Source organism: Sylvia atricapilla, chromosome 5 (assembly GCF_009819655.1).
Source record: "Sylvia atricapilla isolate bSylAtr1 chromosome 5, bSylAtr1.pri, whole genome shotgun sequence".
In the NCBI taxonomy this organism is placed as follows: Eukaryota; Metazoa; Chordata; class Aves; order Passeriformes; family Sylviidae; genus Sylvia; species Sylvia atricapilla.
The window spans coordinates 23,046,268-23,063,513 of NC_089144.1; the positions used below are offsets into that span (position 1 = coordinate 23,046,268).

At 63.9% G+C, this 17,246-nt stretch overlaps 2 protein-coding genes across 2 annotated transcripts; one reads left to right on the forward strand and one right to left on the reverse strand.

Annotated features, from left to right (window-relative positions):
• Positions 1–3,405: 3,405 nt before the first annotated feature.
• Positions 3,406–6,859, reverse strand: LOC136361567 (uncharacterized). The gene is made up of 4 exons (XM_066319581.1): positions 6,588–6,859; positions 6,412–6,513; positions 3,691–3,816; positions 3,406–3,600 (listed from the first exon to the last, which is right to left on the reverse strand). Exons 1-4 carry the CDS (start codon positions 6,843–6,845, stop codon positions 3,406–3,408), a joined length of 681 nt encoding a protein of 226 aa, XP_066175678.1. The 5' UTR covers positions 6,846–6,859.
• Positions 6,860–7,001: 142 nt separating this feature from the next.
• Positions 7,002–14,460, forward strand: CHKB (choline kinase beta). Its single transcript, XM_066320276.1, has 11 exons — positions 7,002–7,174; positions 8,383–8,491; positions 9,213–9,326; positions 10,075–10,208; positions 10,660–10,764; positions 11,188–11,246; positions 11,582–11,666; positions 12,277–12,385; positions 12,985–13,085; positions 13,539–13,620; positions 14,095–14,460. The coding sequence occupies exons 1-11, from the start codon at positions 7,023–7,025 to the stop codon at positions 14,149–14,151; spliced, it is 1,107 nt and encodes a 368-aa protein (XP_066176373.1). The 5' UTR covers positions 7,002–7,022; the 3' UTR covers positions 14,152–14,460.
• Positions 14,461–17,246: the final 2,786 nt, after the last annotated feature.

The window sequence follows — 17,246 nt, forward strand, 5'->3', positions numbered from 1 at the left end:
CTTTATAAGGGATCTGAAGGGTCCATAGGGGATCGGGGGTCCCATAGGGGTTACGGGTCCTATAGGGAATTTGGGGCTCTATCGGGGGATCAGGGGCACTATAGGGGGGTCAGGGACTCTATAGAGGATCAGGGGCTCTATATGGGATTAGGGGCTCTATGGGGGGGTCAGGGGCTCCATAGGGAATTGGGGACTCTGTAGGGGATCGGGAAGGTCTATAGGGGATCAGGGCTCTATATGGGATTGGGGGCTCTATAGGGGATCCGCAGGGCGTATAGAGGGTCAGGGACTCTATAGAGGATCGGGGCCCTATGGGGTCTCTATAGGGCCGCTAAGTGAGCCGGGAGTCGCGCCGGGCCCGCGAGCGGAGCTGTCCCTGGTGCTGAACGGGGACGGGGCAGGACAGGGACGGAACAGGGACAGGGACAGGGACAGGGACGGGACAAGGACCGGACGGGACACGGACTGGACAGGACAGGGACGGCACAGGGACCGGCGCCGATGGCCCGAGCAGGGAGGGGACACCAGGGAGATTGGGGATGGCGGGCAGTGGGACCCCCACACTGCCACCCGCAGGATGTGGGGTCCCTCAGTGTCACCTCATGTCCCAGTTCCCTCACTGACACCCTGGTGTCCCCAAGCGAGGCCGAGGCACTTCGGTGCCACCACAGGGCCCAGGGGACACCCAGAGCTCTCCAGGGCGCCCCAACCCCGCCATGGGCCACCCCTGCCTGTGCTCCTTCCCAGAATTCCATCCCAACATTCCCATTCCCAGTTTACAACCCAACATATTTCCATCCATCCCAACATTCCCAGTTTCCACCCCATTTCCCTATTCCCGGTTTCCAACCCAACATTCCCGGTTTCCATCCCAACGTTCCCATCCCCATCTTAGGTCCTTTGGGGTTTTGGGGTTGGGCTCCAGCACATGGCCCTGTCCCAGCCGGGATTTGGGGTTCCAGGATCTCAATCCCGGGGCCGTTTGACCCTCATTCCATGGGGAAACATTCCCAAAAAACCGAGCAGGACCTTCCCAAGCCAAATTCCCAAACACCTGGTGGGATATGTGGCTTGAAGGGACTTGAAAGGATTTCCAGAGACAGACTGGGATCAGTGTTCCTTGGGGATCCCACTCCTGATGTTCCAGGACTGCTTTGGCCCCTGCCAAGGCCTGACCCCCCTTTCCATGGAGAAATTCCAAAATATCAATCCAAATCCCCAAATATCCCATCCAAACCCCCAAATATCCAATCCAAACCTCCCCTGGCCTGGCTGAGGCCATTCCCTCTTTTCCCAGGGCTCATTCCCTGGATAACTGGGATATGCTGGGAATTCTCACAGGGGTGTGAGCACAGAATTCCCAAATTCTCCAGGCTGGGAAAGAATTCCAAGGGCACCGAGTCCCAGCTGTGCCCGGTGCCACCAGAGCCCCGAGTGCCACCTCCCGGAATTCCTTGGACACCTCCAGGGACGGGGACTCCAAAGCTCCTGCCGAGGCCTGACCGCCCTTTCCATGGAGAAATGATCCCAAATGTCCCTGCCCAGCCCAGGGGGGGCTCGGGGACCCTTCCCGAGGCACTGCCGGCATTCCTTGGGCTGGGATCCCACAGTTCCCAAATCCTGGCGTGGTTTGGGTTGGAAGGACCTCAAAGCCCATCCCGAAGATCCCCCAGGATCCAAGAGATCCCACGGGATCACAGCACACGGAGTTTTCCAAGCGTTTTCCATTCCCAGGATCCATCAGTTCCAACCTGGGTCCACCCCAACCCTTCAGCTCATGGGACGGATCCAGAGGATCCACCTGGACACACCAAAGCTCAGGATAAATGGAGGAAATTCCCACTGGGACAATTCATCCATGAAATCCTTCCTGCCCTTCCTCATCCCCGGTTTTCCCTCATCCCTCTTCCTCCCAGCTGAACCCTTCCCACGGGGTCTCCTCATTCCCAAACCCGCCTGGTCCCTCATCCCCACCCAACCTCCGTAAATTCCCACCCGGCTCCTGGAAGCAGCAGATGGAACGGCTGGAGGTGGAGATTCCACTACAATAAAAAAGGATTTTCCCTTTTTTTCCTTTTGAAACAGGAAAAGCCAAAACCAGGAGAAATCCCTGGATCCGTGTGAGCCCGGCACGGCCCAATCCCAGTTCCCAAGAAATCTGGGAAGCAAAGGCAAATCCCGTGGGAATGAGGGAGCCCTGGAGCTGTCGCGGGTGATTCCAGAAAATTCCTGAGCTCCTGAGAATCCCGGGATGAGGCAGACCCCAGAGCCCATCCCGAAAATACCCCCAGAGCCTTCTTTGCTCCAGGCTGAGCAAACCCTTTCCCAAATCCCCCAAGAGTTTCCAAGCCCCTTCTCAAATCCCCCCCAGAGTTTTCCAACTCCTTCCCAAATTCTGCAGAAGTTTTCCAGCCCCATCCCAAATCCCTCTGGAATTTCCCAGCCCTTTCCAAGCTCCTCCAGGAGTTTTCCAGCCGCTTTCCCAAATCCCCCAGGAATGTTCCAGCCCATTCCAAAATCCCTCTGGAATTTCCCGCCCCTTCCCAAATCTCTGCAAGGCTTTCCAACCCTTTCCCAAATCTCTCCAGAAATTTCCAACCTCTCCCCAATTCCCTCTGGGATTTTTCAGCTCCTCCCCAAATCCCTTCAGAATTTTCAAGCCTCATCCCAGCTCCCTCTGGAATTTTCCAGCCCTTTTCCAGCCCCGTTCCCTCCCCTGGCCTCTCTCCAGCCCCTCTAGGATTCCGGCTGGGGCCCCACCAGGGCCATCAGAAACAGAGAAACCTTTGGAAAATTCAGGAAAACTGGGAAAGGTTTGGAATCCCCATCCCCACAGGGATTCCCACCACCGGGGATGTGACACTTGGGGATGCAGGGTGACACCTGGGGACACAGGGGTGGCCTTGACCACTTGGATTTCAGGGGATTTTCCAGCCTCCATTCCTTGGTGCCACCCCCCACCGGCAGTTAGCAGAGATGCCACCACCCCCCTTGTCACCCATCTGTCCCCTCCAGCCCCCCCGGCAGCTGGCAGAGATGCCACCACCCCCCTTGTCACCCATCTGTCACCTCCCCAGGCTCCAGCATAATCCAGGCTCGGGGCTGGGCATCACTGTCACCTCCCAACCCCCGGAGCCCCCTGGGATGTCACCACCCACAGGGAGGTGACATGGGGGGGTGACACCGGTGGCCCCAGGTGGCCTGAGACCATCAGAAGAGACAGAGCCAGGCACGGACACGGGGTGGGCACAGAGTTTATTGGGGACAGAGGGGGCACAGGGTGACACTGAGGGGGACAGGATGGGGTTTCTGTGGGGAGTTTTAGGGCACAGGATGTTTATGGGGCGGGCACAGTGTGTTAATGGGGCGGGCACAGGGCATCCTTTACCTGGGCACACCCTGCCCTCAGCCCTGCTGTCCCTGCCCGTCCGGGGGGTGTCCCTGGGGGCTGTCCCCGCTGTCCCCAGTGTCCCCCTGTGCCAGCAGCAGGTCCAGGTAGGCCCCACAGACGAGATCCTGCTCCCCGACCCCTAGTTCCCGCAGCAGCTCCTGCGCCACGCGCTGCCCGTCCTCCACGCTCTGCTCCGGCCTCAGCACCACCTGCCACCGCCCAGGGGACACACAGGGTCACACAGGGTCGCCCGGGGGTGCCACCACCCGCCGGCAGCGTCCCCGGCCGTGTCCCCTCACCTCCAGCTCCAGGAAGTCCCCGAGTCCCTGCACCCGGTCCAGGTGCAGCCGCGTCTGGCCCAGCAGGAGCAGGAGGCGCTCCTTGGTCACCGTGCCCAGGATGCCCAGGGACTGTGACAGCACTGCCTGGGGGTGACAGGGGTGACGGGGGTGACACAGGGACCACACAGAGCCCAGGGACTGTGACAGCACTGCCTGGGGGTGACAGGGGTGACGGGGGTGACACAGGGACCACACAGAGCCCAGGGACTGTGACAACACTGCCTGGGGGTGACAGGGGTGACACAGGGACCACACAGAGCCCAGGGACTGTGACAGCACCGCCTGGGGGTGACAGGGGTGACGGGGGTGACACAGGGACCACACAGAGCCCAGGGACTGTGACAGCACTGCCTGGGGGTGACAGGGGTGACGGGGGTGACACAGGGACCACACAGTGCCCAGGGACTGTGACAGCACTGCCTGGGGGTGACCGGGGTGACACAGGGACCACACAGTGCCCAGGGACTGTGACAGCACTGCCTGGGGGTGACAGGGGTGACACAGGGACCACACAGTGCCCAGGGACTGTGACAGCACTGCCTGGGGGTGACAGGGGTGACGGGGGTGACACAGGGACCACACAGTGCCCAGGGACTGTGACAGCACTGCCTGGGGGTGACAGGGGTGACACAGGGACCACACAGTGCCCAGGGACTGTGACAGCACTGCCTGGGGGTGACAGGGGTGACACAGGGACCACACAGTGCCCAGGGACTGTGACAGCACTGCCTGGGGGTGACAGGGGTGACGGGGGTGACACAGGGACCACACAGTGCCCAGGGACTGTGACAGCACTGCCTGGGGGTGACAGGGGTGACACAGGGACCACACAGTGCCCAGGGACTGTGACAGCACTGCCGGGGGGTGACAGGGGTGACGGGGGTGACACAGGGACCACACAGTGCCCAGGGACTGTGACAGCACTGCCTGGGGGTGACGGGGGTGACACAGGGACCACACAGTGCGCAGGGACTGTGACAGCACTGCCTGGGGGTGACAGGGGTGACGGGGGGTGACACAGGGACCACACAGTGCCCAGGGACTGTGACAGCACTGCCTGGGGGTGACAGGGGTGACACAGGGACCACACAGTGCCCAGGGACTGTGACAGCACCGCCTGGGGGTGACAGGGGTGACGGGGGTGACACAGGGACCACACAGTGCCCAGGGACTGTGACAGCACTGCCTGGGGTGACAGGGGTGACGGGGGTGACACAGGGACCACACAGTGCCCAGGGACTGTGACAGCACTGCCTGGGGGTGACAGGGGTGACACAGGGACCACACAGTGCCCAGGGACTGTGACAGCACTGCCTGGGGGTGACAGGGGTGACACAGGGACCACACAGTGCCCAGGGACTGTGACAGCACTGCCTGGGGGTGACAGGGGTGACACAGGGACCACACAGTGCCCAGGGACTGTGACAGCACTGCCTGGGGGTGACAGGGGTGACGGGGGGTGACACAGGGACCACACAGTGCCCAGGGACTGTGACAGCACTGCCTGGGGGTGACAGGGGTGACACAGGGACCACACAGTGCCCAGGGACTGTGACAGCACTGCCTGGGGGTGACAGGGGTGACGGGGGTGACACAGGGACCACACAGTGCCCAGGGACTGTGACAGCACTGCCTGGGGGTGACAGGGGTGACGGGGGTGACACAGGGACCACACAGTGCGCAGGGACTGTGACAGCACTGCCTGGGGGTGACAGGGGTGACGGGGGGTGACACAGGGACCACACAGTGCCCAGGGACTGTGACAGCACTGCCTGGGGGTGACAGGGGTGACACAGGGACCACACAGTGCCCAGGGACTGTGACAGCACTGCCTGGGGGTGACAGGGGTGACACAGGGACCACACAGTGCCCAGGGACTGTGACAGCACTGCCTGGGGGTGACAGGGGTGACGGGGGTGACACAGGGACCACACAGTGCCCAGGGACTGTGACAGCACTGCCTGAGGGTGACACAGGGACCACACAGTGCCCAGGGACTGTGACAGCACTGCCTGGGGGTGACAGGGGTGACGGGGGTGACACAGGGACCACACAGTGCCCAGGGACTGTGACAGCACTGCCTGAGGGTGACAGGGGTGACAGGGGGTGACACAGGGACCACACAGTGCCCAGGGACTGTGACAGCACTGCCTGGGGGTGACAGGGGTGACACAGGGACCACACAGTGCCCAGGGACTGTGACAGCACCGCCTGGGGGTGACGGGGTGACAGGGGGTGACACAGGGACCACACAGTGCCCAGGGACTGTGACAGCACTGCCTGGGGGTGACAGGGGTGACACAGGGACCACACAGTGCCCAGGGACTGTGACAGCACTGCCTGGGGGTGACAGGGGTGACACAGGGACCACACAGTGCCCAGGGACTGTGACAGCACCGCCTGGGTACACAGGGAGGAGACAAGGGTGACAGGGGTGACACAGGGACCACACAGTGCCCAGGGACTGTGACAGCACCGCCTGGGGGTGACACAGGGACCACACAGTGCGCAGGGACTGTGACAGCACTGCCTGGGGGTGACAGGGGTGACACAGGGACCACACAGAGCCCAGGGACTGTGACAGCACCTCCTGGGGAACACAGGGGCTACAGGGAGGGGACAGGGGTGGCACAGGACACCCCACAGCCCCCAGGACACCCCCAGCTCTCCCCCGCTCACCTGCAGCCCCTCAGGGTCGGCCGTGGGGGTGATGCTGAACTTGGAGAGTTTGGGGCCGGCGCAGTCCGGCCGCTCGTAGAAAATCAGCTCCCCGCGGCCGTCCTGGGGACAGGCACAGGTGAGGACAGGCGGGGAAGACAGGGACAAGGACAGGTAAGGACAGGGACACCCCTCACCTGTGTCCTGCGCAGCTTGAGCCTCCCCCGCGGCACTCGGAAGAACGTGTCGGTCTGGAAGAGCACCTGTCCTGCTCCGGGGCACCCTTGGGGCGGCCCCTGCCCCTCCCCTGTGCCTGGCCCTGGCTCGGGACACACCTGGCACGGTTCCTGCCCTGCCCCGGGGCACAGCCGGCGCTGCCCGCTCAGCCTGAGGGCCGCCCCGAGCGTTTCCGCCCGCGCCCTCAGCCGAGCCTTCACCTCCACGTTCCGCCGCATCCCGCCGAGCGCGCCCATTGGCCGCCGCGCGCGCGCCACCTCCCCGATCCGCCTTTCTATTGGTCCATAGAGACGTCAATCGGCAAGGCGGGTTGTTATTGGTTAGAAGCCGGCCGAGCCCGCCCCGCGGGCGGGCACCGCCCCGCCCTGGCCGAGCGGGACGGGGTGGGGGCGACCATGGCGGCGGCGGCGGGGGGCCGGGGCAGCGGCAGCGAGGAGGACGATGTCCCCGCCGCCACCCGGCTGCAGGCCTACGCCTGGTGCCGCGAGTTTCTGGCCGGCTCCTGGAAGCTCATCAGCCCGGAGGAGTTCGGGATCTGGCCAGTCAGGTAGGAAGCGGAACCGGAGAGAGGCGCGCACCCCCCCGCCCTGTCCGCGGTGGTCTCGTCCTGGGATTCGGCTCCCTCCCCGTTGTTGCCAGTGGCCACGGTTGTCCCCCGGACCGGCGTTCGTGTCACCCGGTGTCACTGTCCCCCTCCCGGTGTCCCCTGGACCGGTGTTCGTGGCACCCGGTGTCACTGTCCCCCTCCCGGTGTCCCTATCCACCTCCCGGTGTCCCTTCCAGTGGCCACAGTTGTCCCCCGGACCGGTGTTCGTGTCACCCGGTGTTCCTGTCCCCCTCCCGGTGTCCCTGTGTCCTTCTCGGTGTTCCCAGCTGCCCCCCGGACTGGTGTCCCTGTCCCCCTCCCAGTGGCCTCGGTTGTCCCCCCTTCCGATGTCCCTGTCCGTCTCCCAGTGTCACTGTTCCCCACCCGGTGTCCCAGTGGCCTCGGTTGACCCCAGACCGGTGTCCCTGTCCCCCTCCCAGTGTTCCTGCCAGTGTTCTCGGTTGTCCCCCGGACCGGTGTCCCTGTCCCCCGGTGTCCCTGTCCCCCTCCCAGTGGCCCCGGTTACCCCCCGGACCAGTCCCCCAATGTCCCCCGTTGTCCCCTGTGACCAGTGTCCCTGTCCCCCTCCCAGTGTCCCCCGTTGTCCCCAGATCAGTGTCCCAGCTGCCCTCCCCGACCCTTGTCCCCGTCCGTGTCTCCAGTTGCCCCACCCCGAGCCAGTGTCGCTGTCCCCAGTGTCCCTCCCTGTCCCCGAGTGTCCCTGTCCAGTGTCCTACTGTCCCGCAGTGTCCCTGTCTCCAGTGTCTCTCCCTGGCCCCCAGTGTCCCCACCTGCCCCCGGCTCCGTGTCCCAGTGTCGCCTCCCAATTGCCCCCCAGACCAGCGTCCCGGTCCCCCAGTTTCCCCCTGTTGTCCCCCCGCGTACCCCAGTCCCTCTCCCAGTGTCCCCCATCCACTGTCCCCAGTGTCCCCGTCACCTGCCGGGCGCCCCAGCACATCCCGAGCGGGGCTGTCGCTGTCCCTCCCGGTGTCCCCGCGGTCCCCCGTGTCCCTCCCGGTGCCCTCTGACCCCAAAATCCTGCAGCGGGGGCTCGGTAACCTCCTGTACAAGTGCGCGCTGCCCGAGCACACCCTGGGCGGGTGGGTCCCTGTCCCCCCGTGTCCCCCGGTGTCCCCCGGTGTCCCCCGGTGACCCCCGGTTTCCCGCAGCGGGGGGCTCAGTAACCTGCTGTACAAATGCGCGCTGCCCGAGCACATCCCGAGCGTGGGGGACGAGCCCCGGCAGGTGCTGCTGCGCGTCTATGGGGCCATCCTGCAGGTGAGGGGACACCCCGAACCCCTGGGGACCCCGGGGAAACCCCCTCGAGACCCCAAACCCCACGGGAACCCCCGGGATTAGGGATTTTCGGGTTTCCTCCCTCTGGGGTGCAGGGTGCTGGGTTTGTTGTGCTTGGGCCATCCTGTAGGTGAGGAGACAGCCACATCCCATGGGAACCCCCCAACATCCCAAACCCCCGAGGGAACCTCCCAGGTTTAGGGATTTTTGGGTTTCCTCCCACTGCGGTGGGGGGTTTGGGGTTGGGGTTTCTGGGGCCATCCTGTAGATGAGGGGACAGTGACACCCCAAAACCGTGGGAATCCCCCAAACCCCGTAGGAACCCCATGGGAACGCCCGGGATTAGGGATTTTGGGGTTCCCTCCCTCTGAAGTGGGGGTGCTGGGTTGGTGTCCCGTTTTTGTGCTCCCATTTCTTGTGGTCCCGTTTTTGTGGTCCCATTTTTGGGGTCCCTATTTGTGGTCCCGTTCTTTTGGTCCCTATTTGTGATCCCATTTTTTTGTGATCCCGTTATTGTTGTCCTGTTTGGAGTGTCCGGTTTTTGGGTTCCCATTTCTGATGTCCCATTTTGATGTCCCCTATTTGGACTCCTGTCTCCAGGGTCCCGGTTTTGGGGTCCCTATTTACGATGTCCCCTATTTGATGTCCCCTATCTGGTGCCCCGTTTTTGGGGCTCGCCCCGACCCCATTTTCCCCCGTTTAGGGCGTGGACTCCCTGGTGCTGGAGAGTGTCATGTTCGCCATCCTGGCCGAGCGTGCGCTGGGGCCGCGCCTCTTCGGGGTCTTCCCGCAGGGCCGCCTCGAGCAGTACATCCCGGTACGGCTGGGGGGCCCCAAAACCTCCCTGAGCGCCCCTGGACACCCCTGAGCCCCCTGGACACCCCCAAACCCTCCTGGACACCCCTGAGCTCCCCCGGACACCCCCAAACCCTCCCTGAGCCCCTCTGGACACCCCCAAACCCTCCCTGAGCCCCCCCGGACACCCCTAAACCCTCCCTGAGCCCCTCTGGACACCCCCAAACCCTCCTGGACACCCCCTGAGCCCCCTGGACATCCCCAAACCCTCTCTGAGCCCCCCTGGACACTCCTGAGCCCCCTGGACATCCCCAAACCCTCTCTGAGCCCCCCTGGACACTCCTGAGCCCCCTAGACACCCCCAAACCCTCTCTGAGCCCCCCCTGGACACTCCTGAGCCCCTTGGACACCCCCAAACCCTCCTGGACACCCGTGGACAGCCCCAAACTGGCCTGTGCCCCCCCGGACAGCCCCAAACCCTCCCTGAGCCCCCCCCCGACACCCCCAAACCCTCCCTGAGCCCCCCTGGACACCCCCAAACTCTCCCTGAGCCCCCCCTGGACCGCCCCAAACTCTCCCTGAGCCCCCGGACACCCCCAAACCCTCCCTGAGCCCCCTGGACACCCCCAAACCCTCCCTGAGCCCCCCTGGACCGCCCCAAACTGGCCTGTGCCCCCCTGGACACCCCTGAGCCCCCTGGACATCCCCAAACTCTCCCTGAGCCCCCCTGGACACCCCTGAGCCCCCCCCAAAGCCCCGTGTGCCCCCAGAGCCGGCGGCTGCGCACGGCCGAGCTGCGGGAGCCCGCCGTGTCCGCGGAGATCGCCGCCAAGATGTCGCGGTTCCACGGGATGGAGATGCCCTTCAACAAGGAGCCCAAGTGGCTCTTCGGGACCATGGAGTGGTGAGGGGACACAAATCCCATCGGGAACGGGGAGTGGTGAGGGGACACAAATCCCGTTGGGAACAGGGAATGGGGGGCCTGAAATCGTACTGGGAACAGGGAGTGGTGAGAGACCCCAAATCCTGTTGGGAACAAGGAATATTGAGGGACTCCAAATCCTACTGGTAATGGGGAATGGAGACCCAGATCTCATTGGGAATGGGGAGTGGGGACCCAAAATCCCACTGGGACCATGGAGTGGTGAGGGGACACAAATCCCGTCGGGAACAGGGAACGGGGACACAAAATCCCACTGGGAACAGGGAGTGCAGTAGGAGAACTCAAAATCCCACTGAGAGCAGAGAGTGGGAATGGGGACGGACCTAAATCCCACCGGTTCAGGTACCTGCAGCAGATCTTGGAGCTGTCCCCACAGTGTCCCCATGTCCCCACAGTGTCCCCATGTCCCCAGGTACCTGCAGCAGATCTCGGAGCTGACATTCCCGGATCAGGCACAGCTGGAGCAGCTGCAGCAGCTCCGGAGTTACAACCTGGAGCAGGAGATGAGGAGCCTCAGGTCACTGTCACCCCCCTGCTGTCCCCTGTGTCCCCTCCCGGCCTCGAGGGTCACCAGGGCAGGGGGCCAGGGGTGGCCTTGGGTCTGTCCTGCCGTGTGTCTCCTCTGTCACTCTATTCATGTCTCTCAGTGTCCCCTATGTCACTCTGTCCCTGTGTCCCCTCCATCTCAGGTCCCCCATGTCCCCTGTGTCTCTCATGTCCCCCTTGTCCTCATATCTGCGATGTCACCTGTGTGTCCCCATGTCCCTGGTGCCTCCATGTCCTTGGGGTGGCCCTGGTGTCTCCCCTGTGTCCCCAGTGTCCCCTGTACCCGTGTCACCTCCATGTCCCGGTGTCCCCCATGCCCCTGGGGTGTCCCCGTTGTCCTCAAGCTGTCCCCAGGCTGTCCCTGGGCTGTCCCCCAGCCGCTCTGTGTCCCCAGGGCCCTGCTGGAGTCCACCCCGTCCCCGGTGGTTTTCTGTCACAACGACGTGCAGGAGGGTGAGTGACACCAGGGCTGGCCCTGTCCCCCGGACCCCCCCAAAATCCCCTAAACGCCCTGGACCCCCGCTGTCCCCACCCCGATTTAGGGGCCCCTAAATCCCACCAGCATCACGGAATATCAGCAGGAAGTCCCCAAATCCCATCGGGATCATGGAGTGTGAGGGGCAGGAGGGACCCCCAGGGACCCCTGAAACCCCCCCAACTCCCCCTGTGACCCCCAAACTCTCCCAGAGACCCATAAACCCCCCCCAGGGACCCCTCAAACCCTTCCAGGGACCCCCCAGGGCCGCCCAGGGACCCCCAAACCCCGCAAAATCCCAAACTCCCCCCAGGGAACATCCTGCTCCTGGCGGAGCGCGAGGGCTGCTCGGACCGGCTCATGCTCATCGACTTCGAGTACAGCAGCTACAACTACAGGTGGGGGAATTTCGGGGGTCCCAGGGGGGGTTGGGGGGTCCCAGGGGAGTTTTGGGGATCCCTAGGGGTCCCTCCTGTCCCTCACACTCCATGATCCCACTGGATTTGGGAATTTCCCCTCACAAGGCCCTGGTCCTGGAAGGTTTTGGGGAGGTTTGGGGGGTCCCGAGGGGGTCCCTCACATTCATTAATCCCAGTGAGATTCGGGGCTGTAATCCCCTCTCCACTCTCCCAGTGGCATTTTGGGACCCCCTCTCCATGATCCCACTGGGATTTGGGGCTTTAATCCCCTTGCCAGGATCCTAGTGGGATTTGGGGTTCACCCTCTCCCCTCTCATGATCCCTGTGGGATTTTTGGGGATCCCTGTCCTCACTGCAGTGGGATTTGGGACCCCGTCTCCACGCTCCCAGTGGGATTTGGGGTTTTAATCCCCTCTCGCTGCTGATTTTCCCCATTTCCCAGCGGTTTTGTGAGTGCGTTTACAATGACACCCACGGCTCCTGGCCCCTCTCCCGATAGGATTTGGGGTTTTTTTTGGTTTTAACCCCTCTCTGGGTGTGATTTGGGGTTTTAATCGCCTGTCCCTACTGACATTGCCTCATTTCTCAGGGGTTTTGACCTGGGCAATCATTTCTGTGAGTGGGTTTACAATTACACCCACGGCTCCTGGCCCTTCTTCCAGGCCTGCCCCGAGCACTACCCCAGCCGGGAGCAGCAGGTATGGGGGCCCTGGGGGGGCTGGAAGGTTTTTTTGGGGCTGGGCATTTTTGGGGGGGCTGGGGGGTTGTCCCTTGGGGGTCCCCCGGCCCCTTGGACCGTCTGAGGTCCCTTGGGGCTAGAGGGGTCCCTTGAGGGTCCCTTGGGGTCCTGGGGGAATCCCCTGGGGAGGACTGAGAGGGATTTTTTGGGGTTTGGGGTTAATTTGGTTCAGGGAGGGTCCCTTGGGTGGTGGGGGGGGAGCTGGGGGTGAATTAGGGGGGAACTTTAACCCTAAATTTCGGGGGGCTCTGAGGCAATTTGGGGTGATTCAGCCCAAATTTGGGAGTCTGGGGGTTCTCTTGGAGGGCTGGGTGTAATTTGGGAGGGGGCACTTTGACCCCAAAACTTGGGGGTGTGGGGTTCTGAGTGGTCTCAGATTTGGGTTTATTTGCCTCGGGGCGTGGGGGTTCCTTGGGGCCAGGGGATGTTTTCTGGGGGGGCCAAGGGGGGTTTTGGGGCTGGGGATGGGTTCATTTGGGTCCGGGGAGGTTTTGGGGGGTCTGGGGGGTTTCGGGGGGGGGGGTCCAGTGGGGGTTCCCTGCCCTTTTTCCCCCCCAGCTCCATTTCATCCGGCATTACCTGGCCGAGGGCTCGGGGGGACCCCGCTCCCCCCAGGAGCAGGAGCGGCTCGAGGAGGAGATGCTGAGAGAGATCGACCGGTATGGGGGGCACCTGGGGGCTTTTGGGGTCAACTGGGGCACTTTTGGGGCTCCCTGTGATGCTTTTGGGGTCCGCTGTGTGATTTTGGGGGTGTCTTTGTACCTCTGTTTGCGGTCTCTGTGCCCCTTTTGGGGTCTCTGTGCTATTTATAGGGAGCCTGGGATCCCCATTTGGGGTCTCTGTGCCACTTGGGGAGTTGTGTGCCTCCATTTTGGGGCGCTCTGGGATGGTTTGGGGTTCCCCTGGGATGCTTTTGGGGTCTCTGTGCCATTTATGGGCTCTCTGTGCCCCCAGTTGGGCTTTCTGTCCCTTTTGGGGGTCCCTGTGCCCTTTCCCTGTCCCCCACAAACCCCTCCCGGCTCCCCTGCCCCATCTCCCCTATTTGTGGGCTGGTTTTGGGGTGCACGGGGAGGTTTTTGGGATTTCTCACGCCCCGTGTTTCCCGTCCCCAGCTTTGCCTTGGCCTCCCATTTCTTTTGGGGTCTGTGGTCCATGGTGCAGGCCAAGATCTCCACCATCCACTTCGGGTACCTGGTGAGCTGGGGGGCCCCAGTCCCGGGGGTTTGGGGTCCCCAGGACCCCCTGACCCCCTTTTCTCTCCCTTTTCTCCCTTTTTTTTCCCCTTCATTTTCCCTTTTATTCCTTCTTTTCTGTCCCATTCTCCTTCGTTTTTCTCCCCTTTCCCCATTTATTTCTTCCCCCCTTTATTTCTTTCCCCCTTTTTCCCCCCGTTCTTTTTCCCCTTCATATTTTCCCTCTCTTTCTTTTTTCCCTTTTTCCCCTGTTTTTTCCTTCTCTCCCCCATTTTCTCCCACTCTTTTCTCCCATTTTCCTCCTTCTCCTTCCCTTTTTTCCCTCCCTTTCCCGCTCCTTATTTTCCCCTTTTCTTTCCCCTCTTTTCTCTCCGCTTTTTCTTTTTCCCTTTTTTTCCTTTTCCCCCCTTTTAATTTCCCTTTTATTTTTCCTTTATTTTATCTTTTCCCCCCTTTTTCCCCCCATTTTCCCCAGGACTACGCCCAGAGCCGTTTCCAGGCTTACTTCCAGCACAAAGCTCGCTGCTCCTGAGGGGAACCCCAAAATTCGGACACCCCCCCGAGCCCTCGCAGCACTTTGGGGGGGGGGGTAAAAACGGTTTTGTGGGGAGTTTAAAACGGTTTTGGGGGTGTTAAAAACGGTTTTGGGGGGCAGCACCATGATTCGGGGCAGCTGAGACCCCCCCGGATCCGGCAGCAGAGGTGGGTGGGACCCCCCGAGAAGGGACCCCCCCCCTTGAAGGGTGAGATTTGGGGAGGGGGGACCCCCAAATCCGCCCACCTGGCCAGTAAAGGGGGTTTGGGGTGGTATTTTGGGGGTTTCGGGTTGTCGCTGTTTGTACCTCATTGTCGTCGTCGTCCCCCGCAGTTTTGGGGGGCCGGGGGGGTCCCGCCCCCATTTCGACAGCAGAATGTAAAACTCAGACCAATAAAGCCGCGCTGGGGCCGGCGATGGAGTCGTGATTCCCCAAATTCCCTCCGCCCCGAATTCCCCCATTCTCAAATCCCGCCCCAAATCCCACCCCTCAAATTCCCCTTCACAAATCCACCCCAAAATCCCATCCCTCAAATTCCGCTTCACAGATCCACCCCAAAATCCCACCCCTCAAATCCCCCCTTCCCAAATAACACCCCAAAATCCCTCCTTCCCAAATCCCACCCCTCAAATTCCCCCATTCCCAAATCCCACCCCAAATCCCCCTTCCCAAATCCTACCCCAAAACCCGCCCCAAATCCACTCCCTTAAATTCTCCCCTCCCCAAATCCACCCCCTCGAATTCTCCCCTTCACAAATCCCACCCCTCAAATTCCCCTTTACAAATCCCGCCCTAAATCCCAGCCCCAAAATCCCCCTGCCCCAAATCCCGCCCCTCAAATCCCGCCCCCTCGGGACCTCCAAGTCACCGTCGGGCTGGGGGGGACAAGGGACACGTGGGGTGACATGGGGGGTTCGGGGGGGGCTCTTGGGGACCCCTCCCCATGTCCCTTCAGGGTGGGGGCGGGATACAGCCGGGGGATAGCGAGTACAGCCGGCAGGGGACAAGGGGACGGGGAGGTGACAGCCAGGACACCGGGCAGGGACAAGGTCACGGCCAGGTGACAGCAGGACAGAGGGCAGGTAATGGGCAGGGGACAGGGAGGTGACAAACGCCGGGCAAGGAGCAGGCAGGGGACAAGCGAGTGACAGAGCACGGGTAGAGGACAGCCAGGGCAAGGTGACAACAGGGACAGGAGCCAGAGGTCAGGCAGGTGACAACCAGGTGACAACCAGGTGCCAGGCAATGCATGGAGCAGGTGCCAGGCAGGGCACGGGGCAGGTGACAGGCAGGGCACAGGGGACGAGGACAGGGACAGCGGCCACTGCCCCGGGCACGGACACCCGGAGCCCCCGGACCAGGGCAGAGCCACTGTCCCTGGTCTGTGTCCCTGTCCTGGGATCGTGTCCCGGTCCCGGGATGTGGACCCCGCCGAGGATGTCGGGATCCCCGCGGGACTGCCACTCTCCCCCAGGATATCGGTGTCCCTCGGTGGCCCCTCGGTGTCCCCGCAGTCCTCCCGCGCTGTGGATGACGCCCCATCCCCGCGGATGCCCGTTCTGTCCCGGGATAGGGACCCCGGAGATGTCGCAGTCCGTGTCCCGGGGTGGCCGCTCCTTGTCCCTGGATGTCGCTGTCCCCACCCGGGGATCCCTGTCCCGTCCCGGGATGTCGCTGTCCCCACCAGGGAACCCTATCCTGCCGGGGATGTCGCTGTCCCCCACCCGGGGATCCCTGTCCTGTCCCGGGATGTCGCTGTCCCCCACCCGGGGATCCCTGTCCCGTCCCGGGATATCACTTTCCGCGGGGACACCGCGCCCTATCTCGGGATTTCGGTCCCCCCGCGTTGTCCCGGTCCCCGCCCCGCGGCTGCCGCCGCCCGTCCCGGTGTGTCGGGGTCCCCCCCGGTGTCGCGGTCCCCCCGGCGGGGCGGGGCGGCGCCGGGGCCGCCCGGGGCCCTCCCGCCCTGTCCGCCGGTGTCCGGTTACCGGCTGGTGGCGGCCGCAGGAGCCGCCGTCCCGCGGAGCCGCCGCCGCCCCCGCGCCCCCCCCGCAGGTACCGAGCCCGGGGGAGGGGGCGCGCACGGGGAGCCCCGCGGGGGGACCCCCGGTACCGGACAGCCCCCGTCCGTCCCTCCGGGGCCGTGGCGGGTCCCACGCGTGTCCGTGGGGAGCCGCCCCCGCGACCGCCGCCCCGCCGGGGGTCCCCTCCGCGGGTCCCTTGGCGGTGTCACCACCTCCGGGGGTCCCGGCCCCGCCGCCCCCCCGCAGCCCCGGAGCGGCGGCCGAGACCGGGCGGGGGTCCCGGGGGGTTCCGGGGGGCCGCTCCGGGGGCTACGGGGGCTGCGGGTCCCGGCCCCGGGGCCGCCGTGACCTTGGGAGGGGACAACGGGGACACCGGGGACACCGGGGGAGTGTCCGCGAGGCACGGAGGGACACGCGGGGGGTGCGGGGACACGGCCCGGGCAGGGACAGGGGCAGCGCCATCCCTGCCACACTGCGCGGTGCCACAGTGTTGCAGTGTCACAGTGTCACAGCGGTGCCCTGCGGGGTGGCACACGGGGTGGTGACACGCGGAGGTGCGGTCGGGCAGTGTCACAGCGCCCTGCGGGATGTCACACGGTGGTGGCACACACAGGTGTCCCGGGCAGTGTCACAGCGGGGCCGGGGGATGCGGTTTAGTGCCCAGCTGCGCCGTGCCGTGGGGCGATGCCACCAGGGGCAGAGGGCACAGCAGCCCCGGTGTCACTGGGTCGTGCCAAGCTGTCCCTGTCACCCTCAGCCCAAGGCCACCCGTGGGAAAGGTCCTTTGAGCTGCTCCGTGCTGGGGACAGCGGTGTCACCCCCCCGAGGCCGGGGCTGCCTGGGTTTGGCACCGGCTGTGCCCAAACCGGGGGGTGCCGGGGCTGGGGGGGCACCCCCGGGGCGGGCAGGGGTGGTCTCCCGGGGCTCCCATGGTGACACGGTGACTTGGTGGCACTCCGTGGCCCCCCGGCTGTGTGTGTGCCGCCTGTCCCGCATTCTCGCAGGGGACACGGGGACGGCACGGGCAGGGGACACCGGGCAGGGGACACAGAGCAGGGGACAGCGTG

Excerpts from the sequence above, each read along its gene's own strand:
- LOC136361567 (XM_066319581.1), bottom strand. The coding sequence starts at position 6,845 with ATGCGGCGGAACGTGGAGGTGAAGGCTCGGCTGAGGGCGCGGGCGGAA. Across the intron at positions 6,514-6,587 it reads TCAAGCTGCGCAGGACACAG|GACGGCCGCGGGGAGCTGAT; the intron begins GTGAGGGGTGTC and ends GCCTGTCCCCAG. Across the intron at positions 3,817-6,411 it reads CCGACCCTGAGGGGCTGCAG|GCAGTGCTGTCACAGTCCCT; the intron begins GTGAGCGGGGGA and ends TGTCACCCCCAG.
- CHKB (XM_066320276.1), top strand. The coding sequence starts at position 7,023 with ATGGCGGCGGCGGCGGGGGGCCGGGGCAGCGGCAGCGAGGAGGACGAT. Across the intron at positions 9,327-10,074 it reads GCCTCGAGCAGTACATCCCG|AGCCGGCGGCTGCGCACGGC; the intron begins GTACGGCTGGGG and ends GTGTGCCCCCAG. Across the intron at positions 11,667-12,276 it reads TACAGCAGCTACAACTACAG|GGGTTTTGACCTGGGCAATC; the intron begins GTGGGGGAATTT and ends CTCATTTCTCAG.